At 40.3% G+C, this 21,217-nt stretch overlaps 1 protein-coding gene across 5 annotated transcripts in view; it reads left to right on the forward strand.

Annotated features, from left to right (window-relative positions):
* ITPR2 (inositol 1,4,5-trisphosphate receptor type 2) overlaps positions 1–21,217 on the forward strand; it is a 271,778-nt gene that overhangs the window by 49,648 nt on the left and 200,913 nt on the right. For 4 of the 5 annotated variants that reach the window (XM_082310914.1, XM_082310915.1, XM_082310918.1 and 1 more), the window contains exons 6-10: positions 3,813–3,911; positions 4,428–4,511; positions 5,607–5,753; positions 7,007–7,102; positions 20,830–20,874. In XM_082310914.1, coding sequence (XP_082167040.1) covers positions 3,813–3,911; positions 4,428–4,511; positions 5,607–5,753; positions 7,007–7,102; positions 20,830–20,874 — 471 coding nt within the window. The remainder of the gene's footprint in view (positions 1–3,812; positions 3,912–4,427; positions 4,512–5,606; positions 5,754–7,006; positions 7,103–20,829; positions 20,875–21,217) is intronic. The other variant, XM_082310916.1, reaches the window with a different exon arrangement.

The raw sequence follows: 21,217 nt of genomic DNA on the forward strand, positions 1-21,217 counted from the left end.
GGCAGCTGTTGTAAGGGGGACAGGGGTAGTGAGCGATGGGGAAAATCCTTCATTTGACTCTCACAGATGGAGAGAGGCTCCAGCCTTGTACCCACTCCTTCCCTCTCAGTTACTCCCAGAGATGTGCCCATTAAAAAGCTAGTTTCTGGGGGATTCATCTACAAAGCACCCAATATCACTCACTAGGTTAGCTTTTAAAGGACTTAGGTTTTTTTTTGTATACTTTTCTTCTTCTGACTTCTCAGTGCATGGAGTTAGCTTGGTATGTCAGGCCCTTATTCTGTTTGGAAACTCTGGGGTTTTTTTATTTTCATTTTCTGTTTTATAACGAGGAAATTCCCTAGGAAAACACAATTTAGAAAGTCTTTAGAACAGTAGGAGTGAGTATTGAATTACTGCTTGGATGACTGCTTCTGTGTTGGATAACCCAAGCGAGGTAGATCCAAATATGCCATGTATACTAAAAGAAAGGAAGGTGGTTTAGTCTGGGGGAAGCTGTGATATAGAAAGTTATGTATGTGACTTTTCTAGTAAGTCATACAGTTGTTTAGCCTTGCGAAATATTTTAAAAATTATTTTTCTGAAGGAGGGTTAGCTGGGCTTCATTAGCAACTGCTTAGTTATGCAAGTCAATGAAAGTAATGAAAAAATATGGCCAAAAATTTACAATAAGTGGCATAACTGCAATATTTTATGCAGACTTTTTATTAAGCATATACCAGCTCTCCTTCAATGGGAGATGTGACTGATTGAGGCTAGAGCTGGTTCCAGTTTGACTGAATAGCAAAACGTGCACTGATAGCAGGATTAGCTTTGTGTGGATTGCATTTTTAGTTGTCTGCCATTTTGGTGGTTTGAAAGCTTGATCTTGCAGCATTGCAAGGAAGGTGGTCTCAGTCTTGGGGAATGCCCAGCTGTCTGTGGGAAAGTTCTGTTAGTCCTCCCGATCTTTGAAGTGTGTCAGCAGTGCCACTGGCAGATGTGGTTATAACATAAAAGCAATGGAGATGGAGTAGCAGAGCCTTCGGTGTGCCCGGTAACCTACTTGGATAGTTAGTCCAAACTGAAATTACTGCTACTGCATCTTCACAGCTAATAGAACCTTTTGTAACTGCCAGTCTTTGTGATGTACTGCACCTCTACTAGAGTATTTGCTCCTACTTCTTGATTGCGGGGTAGATGTAGCTGGCAGGTGGGCTTGCTGAGTTTATATGAACGACAGAAGCGCTCTAAGTGGTGCCAGCGCTGGTCCCCCACCCAGAAGACAGAACGCAGTCAGCTTTGTCAGCAGAGTCAGCACTCTCAATGTACCCTCTCCACCAGGACATGGACAAGTAGGGTTCCGTGAATTTAGAAACTACCTTGTGTGGGGAGAACTCCACTGCATCCAAGACTGAAGGACCTTGTAGGTTTATCTTGAATTGAAAAGCTGAATTCTCATTGGCTTCACTATGAATTTAATCATTCTTTGGAATTTTCCTACCTAGACCAGAAAGGGTAAGAGTTTTGTCAAAAGCTGTGTGTCTGATGCAACTTTAACAAATTCATGTCTGTATGTAAGGAAGAAATCCCAGAGACCTGTCAAACTATTACCCACTGCTGGTCTACAGCATACTGTGGCTGGCTGTGCCCAAGGGCAGCTAAGGAAGAGGGGAAAGAGCTGGTGTAAATTTTAATTTTGCAGAGTAAAACCTTGGGAATACATTGCTCTGTCTTCTATAATCTCCATATAGTACAATTCTACAGGCAGAAATATGGGCACGTGGCCATGCGAGTGCTCTGCCTCCAGTGTTTTGGGCATGCTGGGGCATTATTTGGAGCCAGAAATCAACTGGGTAGGGGGCGGGAGGAACTCAAAAGAGCAGACTTGGAGCTTGCCCAAGGCAGCCATGTACGAGAGAACAAGATTCCCTCTTCACTTTGCTTTCGTTTTCTGCATCACTGGTGGAGGGTGTATAGGAAATAAGTGCTGTGAAGTTGCCTCTATCCCTTCCTTCCCACCACCTATGGAGGTTTGAAGCAAGAAGAAAAAGAAGTAAGGAAAAGAACATAGGATGTCTCGTTGCTTCTGTGGCAGCTGGCAGAGCTGGCCAGTACTGAGGGCAGGTTACTGATGTGGACTTGGAGCAGGGTGGGAGACTGAGACAGAAACCATGACCGCACATAACAGTTCTTCCTCAGATGTGTGCCTACAGCAGAGTAGCTGTGTATTTCTCCTTTCCTCTGGTTACTTCCATGGTAGTCACAGGCTTGCATTCAAAGATACCTTCCCCCTGCCCCTCCTTTTTTTCTTTTTAAATAAGATGCTCAACAATGTGTTCTCTTACTAATTAAGTTGTTATAGTCCTGGTGTACTTGCAAGAGTTTTGAAGTCCTGATTCCACTTTGCAGGATGCAAGCCTGATGGTTTTTTGATTAATGAATTGTCTGGTCATAACTTCTTAAAATGGGCTGTAAGTAATGTCTGTGTGAAGCATGGCATGCAGGAATGTATTGCATAAGTAATGTACCTTAAAGGCATCTTGTCATTATTTTGGTTCCGTTAGTGAACTTCTCATTGCTTGGATCAAACAGGATTTCTATGTGTAATCTGAGCATGATGACACTGTCTTTTGCTACTGTTTATTTTAGCTGTGTTGGTAAAAAACAGGCAACCTTCTTTTCACCTCTGCAATAAGTGGGCCAAATTCACCTGCGTTGAAGTTACATGAGGCTGAATTAGGCTCAGCTTTTTCATAGGAAATGTGCTGATCAATGCAGAAAGTATTTTTGTTTATTTGTGTTCCAAAAGAAAGCATGGCTTGTGCAGCATTTCATATAGCAAAAATCACATGTAGCCCCTTGTCTTCATGTGTGTGTGTGCTTCAAATCGCTGTGAACAACATAAGCAAATCAGGACCCAGTGCCAACCAAGCTATGTGGGTTGATTTTTTTTTTTTTAATTATTTATTTTTTTCCCCCCTCCCAGGTATGAATTGAATTCTCTATGTGCATGTCTCAAGCACTTTTTAGGTCAAAGACATTTTCATATATTGTTTTTCCCTGTCTATATAGGTAAAGAATTGCAAGGGCATGGGAATTTGCTTGCAGAGAGTCAGCTAGGAATTCCTCTCATAGAGAGAAGGTCTCTCAGCTGATGTACCTGCTGCCTGTGCTGAGCTCCAAACACCATGTAGGGAGTAACAGCAGAGGGGATGGAGTGTGTTTGCCTCTCTGAGTTTCCAGTGATTTATGTTCCTTTCCAGATTGCAGTCCTACAGTGTGAGTCGCAGAACTCCCGAGCCAGTCATGACATTTGCCAGAAGATGGTCTACAGAGCTGGGGAGTCACTGGGCTAAAGAAGTCTTGTCGCAGGCAAATTTTTAAGGCTTTTGTGAAATGAAAGATACATTGATGGGAGAAGGTTGGCTGACAGCAAGGGAGGGAAAAGAGTCTTGCTGTCTGACTACAGATTATTTTCTAAGCTTTCTCTGCCTTTTGGCTGGCAGGATAAAGAGTCGTTAATGTAACTTTTAGATGAACTGAACTGCTCTTGGAATTCATAGGTTCATATCTATTTCATTATCTCAAGTTTCTGCTGAACTGGGTGACATGCTTACTGAGAATGCGAGGATTCATTAGTGTGAAATCTTGAACCCAAGAAATAGCAGAGGCACGAGCGAACAGAGCTGGTGTGTGAATTGTCTGCAAATAAATTCATTGAGTGCCATTCCTAGAGCATGCATTTGAGTCATTTTTTTAAAAATGTAACATTACTTCATTTTATTGGATAATTACATAGGTCTAAATTGCGTTTTATTTCTGACTTCCAGGTTGTTGTGGGAGATAAAGTTGTTCTCATGCCAGTCAATGCAGGGCAGCCTCTACATGCCAGCAACATTGAGCTTCTAGATAACCCTGGCTGCAAAGAGGTGAGTTCAGTGGAGGGAGGAGGGGTAACTGCTAATCTGAGATGTATTATATGTTGTTCTTTACTGGTAACCAGAACCCACCATGAGCCCACCATGGGCCAGATGCCAGTATTAGACATTGGCTCCAGCTTGGCCTCAAAAAAACAAGGTGAAATATATTTATTCTTGGCGCAGTTCTGCCTGGCACTGAAAGCTTCATGAGGTTTGCTTGAGTATTTGAAACTTTCACTGATGTAAGAGTACGTCCTCTTCCAACAGCTCTTTAGGTCGTCTTTGGTAGGCTGTCAACAGACAGAGTAGCATTTTGCCCACTGAATCTTCTCCAACATCAACATCATTATTATTAACACTTGAGAGATTCAGGACCTATGTTAGGAACTGTACAAATACATAGCTAAGCCATGTCCCTTGCCACCCTAGGTGCGATGTGGTCTTTTAGAAGAATAGAATGTCTCAAAAAGAAAAGAACACCCCTTAAGGCTATAATTGTGTGTGGGTTTTTTTTTTCCCCCAAAGGTAAATGCTGTCAACTGTAACACAAGCTGGAAAATAACTTTGTTTATGAAGTTCAGTAGTTATCGAGATGATGTACTGAAAGGAGTAAGTATGATTTTTTTAAGTTGTTTCTTGAATCTGAAAAATGGTGCCATATTTGACTGTAGAGAAATATTACATGGTGAATAAAAGAAGAAATGAGGACTTTATGGAGCTGTTGAGGATCCCTCACTACTGTCCTTCAACAGCCAGAATATTTTTCCTTTGTTGTTATTGTCTTACTAAGTGAAATTGTCTGGATTCCAGCCCCTTCTCCCTCCCAGAGACAACTGAGGATCCGTGAGAAAAGGTGAAGTTCAAGCCCAGAATGATGATCTCTGTACAGAATAGCTGTGACACTTCAGTTTATGCCAAGGTGCTAAAAGCAGGTATAACAAGCTTACAGAAGGGAGTGAGGGATGAAAGATGACAATAGCTGTAATAAGACAATGTAGCTTTAAATGCTGAGGGATTGCACAGCTTCATGCCTCCAGATCACTCCCTGAGATCATTTACATTTTCATTTTAAAAAGAAACACATTTCATTGTTCCTCACTTGTACCTTAAGTCATTATCAACTGGCTATTTTTCAGTATGTATCAAGGTACCAGCAGTTTTTGAGGAAGAATTTGAAAGGGAAAATGGCATATCTGTGTAGACCCATGTGGTGATAGTGTTTCAAGCCTTGGGGAGAGGCAGAAGGAAGCAAAAATGATGCCAAAAGAAGAAATAGAGAGGGGGCATTGGTTTTGGTTGCAGAGTAGAAGAGGTGAGATAATACGATGTTAGAAAAATCTGTTCACTTTCCCTAAATGCTAAGAGAGAGATTAGAAATAAAAAATCCGTTTAGTAAAGTCAGCTAGAATTAAAAATCACCTTTAGGTTAATTGTTGCCCACTATTCATTACGCTGCTCTGAAGCAAGTTCTGTTCTCACAGAAGTGCATGGGTCTCCTGCAGGACTGAATTATCTCATTTGATTTCCAGACTCAGTGCTGAGATTGTATGCTCTGCACGTGGTACCTGCTCCAGCAATAGGAAACTAATAAATGATTTCTTCCCATCAGCTATGTTGACATCACTGGAGCTACTACAGATCTAGAGGATGAGTCTAGTGGCTTTGCCTACCACTTTATAATGCTTCTTTTTCATATTACTTTAGGGAGATGTTGTTAGGCTGTTTCATGCAGAGCAAGAGAAGTTTCTGACCTGTGACGAATATGAGAAGAAACAACATATTTTCCTTCGTACTACATTACGTCAGTCAGCCACTTCTGCAACAAGTTCTAAAGCGCTGTGGGAAATAGAGGTATTTTTTTTCTTTTTATAAATATTTTAGAACCTGAAGGCCACAGTTCAGTAAAAATACTTTACCACAACGCGAATCATTCATAGCCTCTTGATATCATCACACACCTCCCCATAACTATTATTATTTTATGAAGCAGCTTGTGTAGGATGAACACTGAAGAGATGCTTTATTGCTGTGCGTGTGTGGAGAGAGGATGTTCTCTTACTATATATTTACACGCACTAAAATGATGAAGAGTCAAATTCAGGCTTGACGTAAATGGTGTGATTTTATCAAAGCCAATCGAATGACACTCATGTATCCTGAGTTCTGGGTGTTTATATTTGACTTCATGTGCAATATAGAAAATCGAAATTCACGACTGACAAGAAATCTCACAAATGTGATCGAGTCCATCCTTCTGCAACAGGGCACATCAACATCTGTTTAAAGTTAGGCTGAATAAAGGTGTTGTTGCTGAATGAGGGTGATTTTGAGAAGATGACTAGCAAATATATTTTTGTTTAACTGAGGAACATTGAAAACTGATGTGTCTCAAACCCTTGCTATTATTGGAATGTAACTCCTATACCCAAAAATTCTTATGTGCTGAACAAATTTTGTGCACTTAAAATAAAGGTCCTCACTCAGGTTGTTTTTTGTCTGACTAAGGATTGTATGGAATAGAGTATATTGCACTTGTAGTTATTTGAGATTACTCCTTAAGAGAGACAGGCACTGCTACGTTTGAAGGTAGCAAATGACCTACAGCTCAGTCAAGGGCAAAAAAGAAATAACCTGGGATATTTCAAATGATATGAGGATATTTTATCACTTGAACAAAAATTTGTCAGAAGCCCCTAGTGTTGTCAAAAATAGAGCTGGTATAAGTGGTGAAGCAAGGTAAGGAGGTTTGAGTTTTGCTTTTAAGTAGTGCCTATGTAAGTGTAGAGCAGCTCCACTTACTTTCTTGAGCTCTGGATTCACACCATGTCACTTTAAAGCAAAATTTGGCTTATCATGTTTGCAAGGAGTAGATTAATGAAAACATGGAAAGTAATAGGGGTAGTATTTCCTGGCACCTGGCAAAAAAGAAATGTAAGTAGTTGTTATCTATGGTGGGCTTAGTGTGAACACAGAATTCCTCTCTGCGGTAGGCTATTTGTAATTATGTAGTTTACATATTTTTATTTGGAATGAGCTGTAAGAAATATCAGTGATCTAAGTATGATCTTGAGGAGCACAATTAAAATCTGTACTTTTTCTTTTAGGTTGTCCATCATGACCCTTGCCGGGGAGGGGCAGGACAGTGGAATAGCTTGTTTAGATTTAAGCATTTGGCAACTGGAAACTACTTAGCTGCAGAGGTAAGAATGTCAATTAAACAAGCGGTGGTTTGCTGCCTAACCAAGTACTATACATGTCCTGATAATTCAGAAATGCCATAGTAGGTAGGTCCACGATGTAGGTCTCCGAAAAGATCTCACATCAGGTCTTAATGGGGAGAACTGGATATGCACTGCTGTGTCATGCTGTATTGCTGCATCCAAGGGTTGCAGGGGAAATTTTCTGAACTACAGGACACTAGTAGGTGAGTTCAAGGCAATGTATAACCTTAATTTCAACTGTGCTGTTGAATCTTGAATCTGCTGTTTGTTGTCATGGCAGCCAGGGCAAACACCACTGTGAAATATCCACAGTATTTACACCAAGAATCCTTGGATTCATTTATCTCTCTGCTCTTGTTTGCCCTTGATTTTTGGAGTAGTGTTGCGATCAGTCGAATATTCTTTGCTGGCTCAGGCAGCCATATACAGATCAAAGCTTTCAGAGTGGAACTGAATGCAAGGTAATCATTGAGCTTGATCAGAGAAGTCTGTGTGCAGGCACTAGAACAGATACTCTAAGCTGCTCTAATTCAGGGGTTGTCATTCCTTTTTTTTCCCCTGCAGGCTCTAGACTTCTTGAAAAAATGTTTCTATGGTGCTGATTTCAGTGCGGTGATCTTTGCCAGCCAGCATGTGGTCCAGGGCATCTCTGTGTTCTCTACAAACTTGGGGAAGGACAAACTTGTCATGACCATTGGTGTCATGACAGTACATTGTAATTACAGCAGGTTGCAGTGTTCTCCTGCTGCATTCTTGTCTTGACTAAAAAAAAAATTGAATAAAGAGAGGTCTGAGGAAATCTTGTCCCTTCTGGTGGAACAGAAGGTCCAGGAGGAGGATGATCTTGCAACTTGTCTGGTTATTATCTGGTGCTTTATGTTAGGGCAAAATAGTGTTGTGACTCCCCCAAAAGAGCAGCTTAATATCTTTTAAGACCCATAATTGTCTTTAAAAGTAAAATAGGGCTCTTGACAAGCTGGAAGAGAGCAGATAATACCAAGTTTATGCAATGCGAGAGCCTTGGATTTTTCCCTGGTTGCAGGAAGCTGTGAACTTTTTAAGTCATATCTAATCCATATTAGAACTGGTCTGTGTCCAAGTTATATCAATGGAATGAAAAGTAGTTTTTTTTTTCCCCACTGATTTACTTAAGTCTGTGCAGGATTGTTTCTTTGACTTATGCTTGCAAGCATGAGTGTGAAAATTTACAACTACAAAAGCCAGTTATAAATCACTATATGTTAGGGAATCCCTGAAAAAAGACTTGCTTTAACTGGATTGAGTTACATTTACAGCAGCGTAACTTCTGTATGCAAAGTCCTTAGTATTCCCAGGGTGCTGCTTTCACTTTCCAGCTCCTCTCACAGCCTGCACTGATTTCAGAGTAAGAGCAAACAGGAGCTATCAAACCTTTACTTATTTCTAATTATGTCAAAACCAGTGTCAAAACATAAATAGTGGACCACCAGGACAGATACTGATATTATTTTCCACCTAAGTCTGAGTGGAATTTGGATCTTTTCATTGGTTTTAGCAGTAGCTCACAGTGTAAGTTAGAAACCTGATAGGCCTGAGTGGCGAAGAGCATCATCCCTTTAAAGGCAGTGGGCCAACATGTCTTAACTGCTCTGCTCTACGCTGCTGCTACCTCCATACTGCAGCTATACTTTGGCTTGGCTGAAGCCAGCTGGCTTTATTGTGTAGTTAATATTGGCTAAAAGTAGCTAATTTTCAAGTGGCAACCAGTACTCCCACCTAGGAGACTGTTCCTTTTTCTTCTCTGCTTACAGTGAGAGATGCTCCTAGTAGAAAGATTTTATACAGACTAGCTCGGCTGATGAAGAGTCAGGAAAGGCATCAAGCACTCTGACTGATGGGCTTCCTTCTCCCACCATACCTCGTGTGCTCAGGGATTTTCAGGAGGAAAATTTTCAGGTGAAGAGGTATCACACTACACCGAATGTCAAACCTGAGCTTAGGCCCTTTCTACCTCTGGAAAGGAAATACCCATCAGGAAGACTCGTAATATGGAACGTACAATTGGCACAGTAGAGTGAGAGCTGGAAGAGCATTTGAGTTGAACAGAGGTGATATGCTGTGACTGGAGAGCAGCGTTAGCTACTGTATCTATGAAGTGTAAAATATCTGTTGGGGGAGATATTAAAGGTACAGCTGTAATAAAAACCTGTGAACTGTATTTTACACAGTTCACATGTCAGGCGCAACACACCAGCCAGACATACACGTCAAAGATTTATGAACAGGCAGACAGATACCTAATGTGCATGAGCTAACTTTAAATCAATTGGGCAAAGCTTACTGAACACTTATCTGTGCTCTTGCAGCACAGGAAGATTACTCATGGTATGCATTATCAACAACGTCACACGTTGCCATGACCTGATTTTGTTTAAGCTTCCATGATAAAGATATCTAGAGTGGAATAATAAGTACAAACACATAAACAAAATTCATGAATCTTTTAAGCATTCTCTTGTTGGCTAATGATACAATTTCTGTCACAGTTGGAGCTATTGTAAATCAGGATTCATCACGGTTTATAACCATCTTTTCCTTACTTCATCCTTTGTAATCAGCTTGATGTGTACCACAGAGGCTTCTGCAGTGGAGCCTTCCATGGGTCAAGTCTCAGACAATGAGCAGAAGTGTCCTTCACCTGGGTGTCTCCTTTTGCTCTTCCACAGTTAGGCTTGTACCTTGTGTGAGCAGTGCTGTGCCTTCTCTTTTTCTCTGAGGCTTCCTGTGCCAGATGTAACTGGTCAGCCTGATTTGTGACTCAGTGGGTCTGAGCCACGCAGCGAAGGGATGCCACTGCAGCTTGTTAAGGCCAGGGGATGATCTGGTGACTAAGAAAATTCAAGATGCTTGCCCCAGAGAATTCAGGAATTTAAAACTAGTAAACTTAAAAACTTAAAGGTTTTTCAATACTACAGTGAGTTTTTAAAAAAAAAAAAAAAAGTGAGGCAATACAGTTGTTCAGTAAACAAAACATATAGGTGAGTACTTGTAAATCTAATACTTATAAACTTGAGAGAATGAAGTCAGGATGTGTAAGTCCTAAATTCCGTGTTCCTAAGAATCACACTCATCCAGCTTTTCTTACCTTTCAAAGACTGAGGGTCCTCTGATACCTCTGACTTCTGACACAGTCTCAAGTAGTACCATTTCCTTTAATCCTCTTTCCACTTGGCATTACTTAGGCTAATTTTCATTAATATGCTTTGAAGTTCCTTAAGACCTACTAATACCATAGAGCAACCTAGACCCTGCTACCAGACTATGGGCTGGGGGTGAGCCACTCTGAAAGACCCACTGCTAAAGGAGGGTAAATGTAGAAGACATTTGCTAATTGCACATAGCTGCATTGTCATTCCCTTACTACTATGCACATCCTGAGGACACGGTCTGACACATCAGATGCATGCGTGCTCTCACACAGTTACTTAAGGCACAGGAGGGATATGCTGAAGAAAGGCTTTCATGTTTGGTGGTAAGACTTGGAACATTGGAAATCTGGATAGGTGATAATGTCTCCTACGTGTCTGGCATTTGGAAACCTGAAGCCACTGGCTCAGACATTCCCAAAACATTGAAATCATAAAAAAGCAGGACCAAATACTCAGCTGAAAAGTTGGAAAGAGAAATTCTCTTCTTTGGAAACAGTGGGAGTTCTGTTGTTAGTGTCAGAAGGGCTTGATTTCACCTGAAAGAGCTGAGCTAGATCCTTAGCAGGAGATTTAGACACTAAGCCACCAGCTAAGATCCAGGCTGCCGAGTTTTATTCTCATCTTCACAGAGTCGGCAGTCTTTTAGAAAAAGTTCTGTAGAAGATTCTTTTTTTAGCCCTGGTTACAGCAAAGTGACCCAAGTTATTTTGAATTTTTATATTTATGAAGAGAGGCTGTAGGGTTAGGTGAAAATTGAATGCTTCAAAGTAACAAAGACTTTCCCAAATTTTTTTTTTGAAGTCTTTTCAGTGCATGTACCACATGTAGAACGCACCCAAATCTATCTGTGTGTGGGAGCGAGCTGCAATTTACTTGAACAGCCTTTCAAATGCTGCAGGTTGGGACCACACAGCTGTGCCTTTCTCATGAACACACCTACCCTTTTCAATATTCTAATCGCCAGGATAAAAGTCTCTTTGAACTGAATGTCAGCTTATTGATTGTGCTGACCCAAAACATGCACCTTTAATATTGTTCTCCATGTGTACAGCAGCTCCAGTTCTGTGATTTCTAAACTGGATAATCTGTACTGAAACTATTAACACTTGTTGTATGAGGATGTTAAACAGAAATATGTGTGCCCATACAAAAAACGCAGGGTAAGTCCTGTCACTCCATATTAAATTTATCAGGTGAGATGGATATTGCTAAAATAATCACAAAAGATATATGCAAGTATCTAATCATGTGCTAGTCTCAGATATTGCAGTAGACAATAGATAAACTGCAGTACATTGCTTGTGAAACATTGTGAACATGTAGATAATCAAGTGCAGAATTTGTAAGGAAAAATCTGTGATAATTCTGTTTTACTTGTTGAATAGACTAGAGTTGCTAGATACCTTGGCCAAGATATGGCAGTAAATCTGGTGAGGTAATTGTCTTTAACACCAAATTAACTATACTAGACTAAATGACTTAAGGTAATGCAAGTAAGATGGTAGCCTTAATGCTTACCTTCTGTGATTCTCTAAAATTGTGGCCATAAACAAGGGTTCAGATTATTACTGTGTCTTCCAAGGTAGTGCGTAGAGTACTGGTGTTGCTCCAAAAGGCAATCTGTGCCCTGAAGTTCTTCTAGATGAAAGAGAAGAGTGAGAACAGGCTGGCCAATGCAATAGGTTGAAGCAGTGAGCTCAGAGGTAATGGCAGAACCGAACATACTTTTCTGACTTGTAGTGTGCTTCATTCATTAAACCAAATTGTTGCTCATATAAAGGCCCTCATTCAGTAAAGCTCTCGGGAGTAGTTTTGTCTTTGAAGTCAGTGGAACATGAGCATTTATGTGCTCAGGGGTCAAGGGTGTCTTAGATACTGACCTGATGGGTTTGGACTTTCTCTAACAGATTTCACTTGTGCAGCCACCCCCCAGATTTCTTTGACTGCTGCAGGACTGAAGCCTCCATAACTGCAAGTGTTTGATTGCGGTCCCATGACACAACGTGCCATCCCTGAGGTGGTGTTGGCAGAGACTCCAGGGTGCAGGGAAGAGGGAATAGTCTGTGCCGTAAACAGGGTCACTGAGCTAAGGCATAAGGGCACCAGTGGTTGGGGTGGGTTAACAGGAACTGCTGAAGCCAACGTTGAAGGTCCTGCCTTGTGAGACTGTCAGCTGAATTTCACCCTGTGGTGGTTGGTGTAAACCACTTACTGAGAACCCTTGAATCAATGGCCAATAAAAGTTACCCATATTTCTCTCGTCTTTCCTGAATAATTTCTTCCCATATTATCTCACTCTACTTTTCTGTCAAAATTGCCCAAGTTTCTTTTCAGAGAAGCATCATTCACTTTAAATAGAGAACTGCTATTAATCTTGGTTTACATTCATCTAAATGGATTTCTGTTCTGTCTCAGTATTAAAAATATTAGCCTGCCATATGATCTATATCGTTATAATATGCGTTTATCCGGGTGGACAGAGCCATACTGCTCATAATAAATTTAGTCCTGTTGTAGTAATTGCTTGATTTGGATCATGGTGAAGACAGCCGAGTGCATGTTCAAGTTAATATTGATAGAAAGTAATTCTCTCCTGCCTTCTGAATAGGACATAGTAAAGAAGTGGAACTTGCTGCCACAAGAATAGAAAACAAAGCGTTTAATGAGATTTTGAGAGAGATTATATATTTGTATGAGTAATAGTATCCTTAGTGTTAGCTAAGATAAAAAAAACGTAAAAGGGAAATCGGTTCTTTTAAACTTGAGGCAATTAAGGGATTAACCCCTTGGAGCCTTGGAGAAAATGTCTTTGTAGTTTCATGGACTTATTTTTCTTTCACCTTCTTAAACTGCTGTGGAAAATGGAGTACTGCATAGGATGTTTTATTAAGGCAACTGAGATTGAATATTTGAAGGCCATAATTTAGGCCTAATTTAGACCTTTTGATATCCAGTTTTTGGAAATTGGACTACTGACAGAGATCTTTTGTGTTCAGGAAGCAAAAAGGGACCGCTGTTTTCCAGTGGTATTTTTTGGGGTGACATGGAAGCAAGCCTTTGCAGAAAAAACTATTCTTCCACTGATCATACAGCTCATGGAGAGGAGGAGAGCATAGTGGTAAATGCTCTGTGGTTCCTTCTGCCTTTAGAAACAGTAAGGCAAATAACTGGATAAAAATGGCCTCGTTTAAGATGTGTAGGTACCTTTTGCTCAAGGATAACAGTTTGTAAACTGGAGAAGGTACCAGGAGATGGCAGCATCCACCAAGGCCTTCACGCATCTGCTCAGACATTTAATTTGTTGGTATTGCAGGACCTCCTTACCTGGAGATTGCTTCAAAATCTTCTGAATCGTTTTCTTCCAGTCTCTTCATTAAATGTTAATACAGCATTCTGATTAGTTTCTGTCTGTTGGGCTCAGTGATTAAAGGTTCTTGTAAGAAAAAGGGCTTGCCAAGGTGACAGGTTGAACTCGGCACCGTAAGCCTTATTTCTATTTTTCACTGTCTCATAGGAGGAGTGTGTTTTTGTTTTAAAGCTCTGTAAGGAGTGAAGGGTAATTTACAGCTATTCATGAGGAGATGGAAAAGATCCAGAGACTAGAGGAGGAGGAGGATGGATTACTGATTTACAGAGCCAGTCTGACCTGTTTGGCAGACTTGGATATGGCTTTTTAAAGTGACAGAGTTAGAAGCTGTCCATTTAGCAAAACCCAGGGCTAGATTTTCCCAGGGTTTTAAGAATGCAGCTAAATTTCTTGACCTGACTTGTCTTGACTTTGGTGGAAGTTAGGAACAATATTTGCATCTGTCATTGTGCAAATACCTTCAGAAATCTGAATCTGGGAGGAAGGATTTTTTCCCCCAGCCAACTAGTTTTGCAGCAGTGATCTCTGAGCTTGTGTTCAGTGCAGCAGTGATCTCTGAGCTTGTGTTCAGCTGGGCTTTTTCAGTCCTGTCTGAAGTTCGCTGCATTTGAGTTTGTATACATATGAGCTTTAGGAGGAAGGGAAGTGTGAAGCCATTAATGCAGCATTTATTCTTGTTTAGCCATTGTAAGGACTGCTTCTGTTATTAAAAATACAACGTCTGCTGGTATTGCATTTTGATGTGTTCCAAAACAGCAAATGTAGACATGTGGTCTGTTCTTCAATGCATTTTTTTTTTTTTTTTTTTTGCTTCTTATTTCAAGATTACTTAAGAAGCTTTTATTCATTTATATTTCTGCCTCTTTTTCTTTATTTTTGATGCTTGATGGAGGTTTAGAAGGGTTCCCTTGGTTTTTTTTTTTTATTGTTGGGGCTTTTTGTGTGTGTGTGTGTGTGTGTGTTTGTGGTGTTTTTTTAATGGTAGACATTTCAGTAATGTCTAATTCAATCATTCCTAATTATTTCTGGGAGGACCAATGAAAGGCATTAATATTTAGAACATAACCCTTGAAGAGATGAGGATGCTTTTTCACATAGCACATGTTGGCATGGAGCCGCTGAAGCTCATACTGTGCTTATGGTCCAGCATTCAGGTTAGACTAAAGGGTCTCTTAGACATTTTTTTTCTTTCTTTTGACTTCCTCTGCAGAATGGGATACGGCTGCGTGGGACTGAGCACCAGGCGTCGGTGGGTGGTCAGGTTCTCTGCCCTTGATCACAGTAGAAGCAAAGGGACCTCCCAGTCACCACTCTCTCCTGGCCTAACGTAGAGCCACATGTTGTAGCAGCTCCAGCTTACGCCGCTGATGTGAGACCTTTAAATCAGTGGTGATTTAAGCATACCAAAACACTGGCCTGCCATTGCTTATACAGCAGCTAAAACCACCATCAGGACAACCTATCCTTTCTTCTTATGATGAGGGTGAATATTTGGGACAGGAAGGTGTCAGAGCTGATTCTCATCCCAGTTTTTGACTAGCCAGTCATTCCCCCACACAGGGATGGCTGTCGGAGCCCACTTCACTCTGCTTGTGCTGCATGGGGGGCCAGAAGCAGACAAAAAGATTCAGCTCTCCCAGTGCTCCCTGGAAACTCATCTGATCTGCTAAGACATGGCTCATAAGCAAAACATCAACAAAGTACAATCCTCAAATAAAAGGCCTTTTAAGATTTTTAAACTTTCCTCAGATGGTGATTATCAGGAACTTTGTGCCGATGCTATGGCAGTGTTAAATGGGGTTTATCGAGGTAGAGTCGTAGTCAGTCTTTCTCCAGCAAGTTAATAAGATGGCAGAAGTCCTTCGAATAGCACTGAAGTCTTTGAAATTGTGCAAAAGTCCTTTAGATTTATTGGAAGCTAATCAGTATGACATTAACAAAGAACAAAGCAAGGCTAATGAAGATGAAAGATTTGAGAAGTGGATTTTTTTCTTTTGTGGTGGCTTTTTTTTTCCTGAAACACTTGCTCTTGTTGATTGGGTAGCAGGCTGTGCGTTAACAGGCTGGTTATCAAATGAAATAGGAACTGTTTACGTGTGTTGAATTAGATCCTTTTATTCTTTGTCTGTCAGGGTTTCCTTCATAAATGTGGGTTTTAACCAAGTTGTTAAAATGTTCATTTAGCTGAAATTTGGCAATCTAATTCCTTCCCTGATGAGATGTTTTAAATATCCTTTACCTAGTCAACAAAATTTCATTAAAGTCAGCATGGGTGTTTCTTTTCCCGAACTGCTCTCTCTCCTTCTTAATTAAGAGTGTCCAAAAATAGCCTGTTTGGGTACTTTCTGTGCATTCCTCTGTCTAGGAAAGCAGCATTCATTATAAAGGTGAAATGTCAAGCTGTCCACAGTATGGACTGAGGTTTATAATTCGGTTGTTGGACTGTAAAGCATATCTTCCTACATGAACATGCAAACATAAAATTAAAGCCAGAAACAAAGTATTAGTGAGAAGTTGTTCTGGTCAATAGTAGAACCTCAGGAGATTATGCAGTGTTCAAGTCTTATATATTGAAAACTTTAAGATATAACTTTGACTAGCTTTAATCAGTAGAGACGTCATCAGTAGAGATGACAGAGCCTGGGACTTCTGGCACTTGATCTAATAGGATACCTCTCAGGATTAGCAGGGCACTTGCATTCTCCGAGCACCAAATACCAGAAGTAACACACAAACACACATAGGTGAAAGTTGTCTTCCTGCTATGCAGGCTCTACAGGAGGATGATCACATTATGAGGACATTAGGCAAAAATTCAGGAATGTGATTCCTTGCCCTTCCAAAGAATTTGAACCAGAAATGGTTAAAGACTTTGCTTATACCTCAGTTTTCCACCTCTAAAAGCTGACTTCTATTATGTGTTTGTCACACTTACTCTCTACCAGGGGCCTCTGGTGCTCCCACAATATGAGCATATTGGTATATGTACGCATTCATATGTCTACTCATATGCCACCATGTAAAAAGGCCGAACGTGAAATCTGAGACACATCAATTTTTATACACCCAGGAGGACCACCTGCAATGCTGACCCTGACCTTCAGGCTTTTGCACATACCCTGTGTAGATCATGAGTTAGGAATTTGGCTTCTTAGGAAACTGTGCAAGTAAATGCAAGTTCTGTTTAGATTTAAAGAATGTATTGTCTTCTCTGTAGTTGCAAATGTTTCTATAAATGCCAAAATAGTCAATGATTTTAGCATTTTAAAACATGATCTTGTGTGGTGGTGGCCTTTTCATGGTATTGACTGTCCTTGTCTGCTGACAAGTTTGCTAGGCTGCTTCCAAGCTCTCTTCTCCCCAGTAGGTTGAGGCCAAGACAAGTTGAGGTTCCAGATACTTCCTGTGAACTATGTTGTTCAAATTGCATTTGCAGTTACAGTGGTACTTGTTGACAGGGCCTTAGCATAAGGAAAAGCTCATGCAGCATGTAAGTCAGCGTGCGCTGTTAACCTCTGTGTCTGAAACCATAATATCTTCCATGGGGCTGTGATGTGAAAGAAAAGTTGATGCGGTAGCCCTGTTTTCTGGCATTTAGGAGATTTTTCTGTAGGCTGGAGGATGTGTAGAGTTGGGTCTGGGTTCATGTGGCTGAACAACTGAAATGATGAAGTGTTCACGGTGTCATAAAGTGTTGTCATTGGAGCTGTGAGACCTGATTACCTTAGCCTTGCCCAACTGCAAAATCCCCACAATAAAGCTGGCCTTCCATGTGACAGTGGAGTGAAGGAAGAGCACAGCTATTATCAGGCGGCCGGTTCACAGCTTCACTGATGTGAATTCTCTGCCCTTCCCTAGTTATTCTCTACTAATGCAGTCTGTGTTACTTGATGTAGATGGCACCTCCCTTACCACCATATAGCAATTGCCATTTACTCAGGTGGTTAGGTTATGTGGCCTTACATAATGGGTGAGTGTTGGGATATTATAGTGAGTTCATGAGTGTGCCGTAACATGAAATGAGTTTCAAGGTCTTTGATGATATTTAGTTTTCAGCCATGAGGAAGCTGAACTCTCATTTTGTGATATCTTTTTCTCTTCCATCCATGGAAAGGTGAAAAATGGCTGTGCCTAAGTTTGTTGAAAAACAAGCATCAGAGCATTAGGATTTCTGGATTATTCTGCATTGGAAAAGAAGCTGTTGGAGATATACTCTAAAACCCCATAACATATAATGAAGCTATTACAATAATGATTTATACAATCACACTTGCTTGAGTTCTGCAGTTTACAATGCATCGTGTTCTTACTGTGTATTGCCTGCATGCACCTTCCAGTGGCATTTTACGGAAATATACAGTACTGTGTTTCAGCTATACTTCAGTAGCATTGCAACTTCAACACATCCAATGACACAAAAAAGCTTGAAGATGGATGAACTTAAATGAGGCCCATTTTAGCGTAGTATTCTTACTTTCTAAACACTCGCAAAGAATTTTACTTTGATTTCATTAGCAACAAGGGAAAAAAAATTATTAATGTTGTTATTTTCAAGGATTCTTTTGTTTTGGAGGCTTATCGAAGAACAGAGACATGATCTTACATAAATCAGAAAAAGCAATAGATTTTGGAGTCTTAAGACTGTCGCTGTGTCCTTAGCTCATTCTGCTGTACTTGGATATTGAAAAGGACTCAGAACAGGTGTAATACGACATACAACACTACATGATTTATGCCCCTCTACCTGGAGAATATAGTATGGGATAATAGCTAATAGTCTGATTTTCAGAGATGCTCAGCACCAACCACCTCAGCTGAAATGAAAATGAAAGTGGCAGCTGCTCAGCACAGCTAAAAATGGGGCCATGAACGTCAGCCCTAAAACTGCATTTCATTGCGTTTGCTGTTTAACGTCAGCATCTCAAAACTTTCTCTAAACAACATTTTTTTAGTTCTATTATTTCTATTATGGTGGGGCAAGAAAACCCATCATTAAGGATGCACTGTATTTTTCATTTGAGCCTTCTGTCTCCCTCAGACTCTGTCCACAAGTGAACTATTTTGGAAATTTTAGGGCAATCTGTTTAGTCATTCTTAAACAAGGCAAGAAGTGGCGTGGGAGAGAGATTTTCCTCGTTTCTCCTGTTGTTGCTATATATATATTTTTTAAAGCATCATTATGTTGAAAGCAAACAGCTGAAGAATAGCAGAATTCAAGGCCCAATTCATAGTGGGTAGACAACCGTATTCACTCGGGCCCTTCAGTGAAACATCATAGATTTATTCTGTTTGAAGATCTAGTCCTCAGTGCACGGTTCTCTGTGCTGAGTCTAGTGACAAACCTGAAATGACCCAGACTATTTCTTGCTTACTTACAACCAGCAGAATCTGAAGGTAGGATCGAATTTAGCCTTTCTGTACCTTCTCTGCACCTGTGCTGAAAGGCCACTGTGTTGCTGTGACTAAGGAGCACCACCTGATAATTTTCTCTGTTCTTGATGAAGGACCAAAAGTAGAGAGCTGAGCTTGGCTGTTAGAATGGGCAACTAGAATTATTCTAAGGTGTCAGGTGAAGAAACGTAATGCTGAAAGAAGTGTGAGAACTTATGAAGAAACCAAAACTATATGAGAACAGTTACATATAGATGCATATGTACATGTATGTATATTTGTGTATCTTCTAGTTGTCTGTTATTCAGTGTTGATCTCCCATTCCTGTTGCTGTATAACAGAAGTAGGTGGGAGTCGGAGCTAGGAGACTGTGTGAAAATGTCACGGAGGAGCAAAATGCAAGATTTGGGATAGGTGTCAATGCAGGGAGGAAAGCAGGCTCTCTAAATTAGATTTGTGAGGGTAACACAGTGGCTAATGCAAATACTGAAATGAAGACAGGAGTATAAACCTTTGGTCATTTCTGTGTTAGCACATCAAGTCATGACACAGAGGGAAGGTATTTTCAGCAATTTTAGGAATATCTGAAAGTTTTCCTCCTTTCTTCAGGCTCATGATGTGGAGAGCAGCTGGCTTTTTTGGGTAAAGGGATATGAATGATACAGTATTAATAAAAACCTTATAAACTTAATAAAAACTTCACAATAGTTGTCTGTGTAATGTTAGAAGTATGATGACGTGATATTGAAAAGATTTACTGGTTCAGCTTGCCCAGTGCAATTAATTTCTGGGTCTTCCACACCGGTAATGCCAAATTCAAGCCAAGAAAATGACTGTACTTATCTGTGAGATGTATACGTGCTGTCGTTGCTTAAAAACTAAATGACCTTATATAACTAATAATTTCACTTCAGCATTTTCAACGCTTTGAAGGCATATCCTGTGTCAGGGAATATGGTAAATATTGAGGCAAAATTGTTTCATTATGTAAGTCAAATCTTGAAAGGTTTCATGTGCAGCGAGTGTGTGGGTGTATGTGTGTTTGTTTATTTGAGTGTATGTCTGCCTACATAATCCCTCATCTTCTGTCTATGTATTTCCCTTGTCAAAAGTAAAATCATATTAAACACTGTTAAATAGTAATACTTCACACTTACTATTATATAGTGTCTTTCATCCAAGCTTCTCATACTACTTTAGTTATTAATTAATGCTTGATAGTCCTGGTATGACATAGAAAATATTATCCCCATTAATAATGGTTAAACAGAATCACAGGGTAATTAAACACTTGTCTATAGTGGCATTACCATTCCTATTTCAAAGATGTGTTTATTCGGAGTTCACTGTCTTCCTGTAAAATCTCAGTAGACATGAAGCATGTTAGTTTTTGTCTCAATATATCTGCTCAAGGTCAGTCCTGGAAGTGATTGCGTGTGTGGGTGACTGTAACTTGCTGTATTTAGATTAGTAACTGTCTGTGCTTTCTCTATCGTTCGTTTTGGTTATTTGAGATTCCTCTGTTGAGTTAACAAGCTTGATCGCAAGCTGCACTTTTTTTGAAGTGAGGACATCGCCAGTTAAGTCAGTCAGAAACTGAATTGGTAATTCTTATACTCTTGTTCTCATACTGCTTCTAAATACTCCACTGTCCTTTTGCAGGGTGGACACATAATAGAGAACTGAACCAACCCCTCTCCCCTGAGTTCTGAAATGTCTAAAAGCTATCAAGATAGTATTTGACTTCTTTTCTTTTCCAGCTTAACCCACACTATCCAGAAGGTAATAATGAAGGAAAAGCTTTGGTAAGTGGAATTTATATGTTGCATATAATCTGGGAAATACTGTATCCTTAACCCAATACAGCCCAACATATGAAAGTCCTTCATAGCTTTCCTTTTACTTATGTGTCACGGCCGCTGGGATTGTTTTCCATATCCTGTGTAAGCTAGGGTGCAACTCCAAACTGGCGTTACAGAAAGTTTTCCCTCGCATAAGGCAAATGATAGGAAACTTACTCAAATTCTGCATCAAATTGGCATTAGTTGGAAGCTGTTCTGCTTGGTGACTGCAGATATGAAATGTATTAATTCTTCTCAAGTCAGATGTATTACTTCATGGCAAAACCCACCACCCTCTTTAGCAAGA

The sequence above is a fragment of the Platalea leucorodia genome (genome assembly GCF_965183815.1).
Source record: "Platalea leucorodia genome assembly, chromosome: 4".
In the NCBI taxonomy this organism is placed as follows: Eukaryota; Metazoa; Chordata; class Aves; order Pelecaniformes; family Threskiornithidae; genus Platalea; species Platalea leucorodia.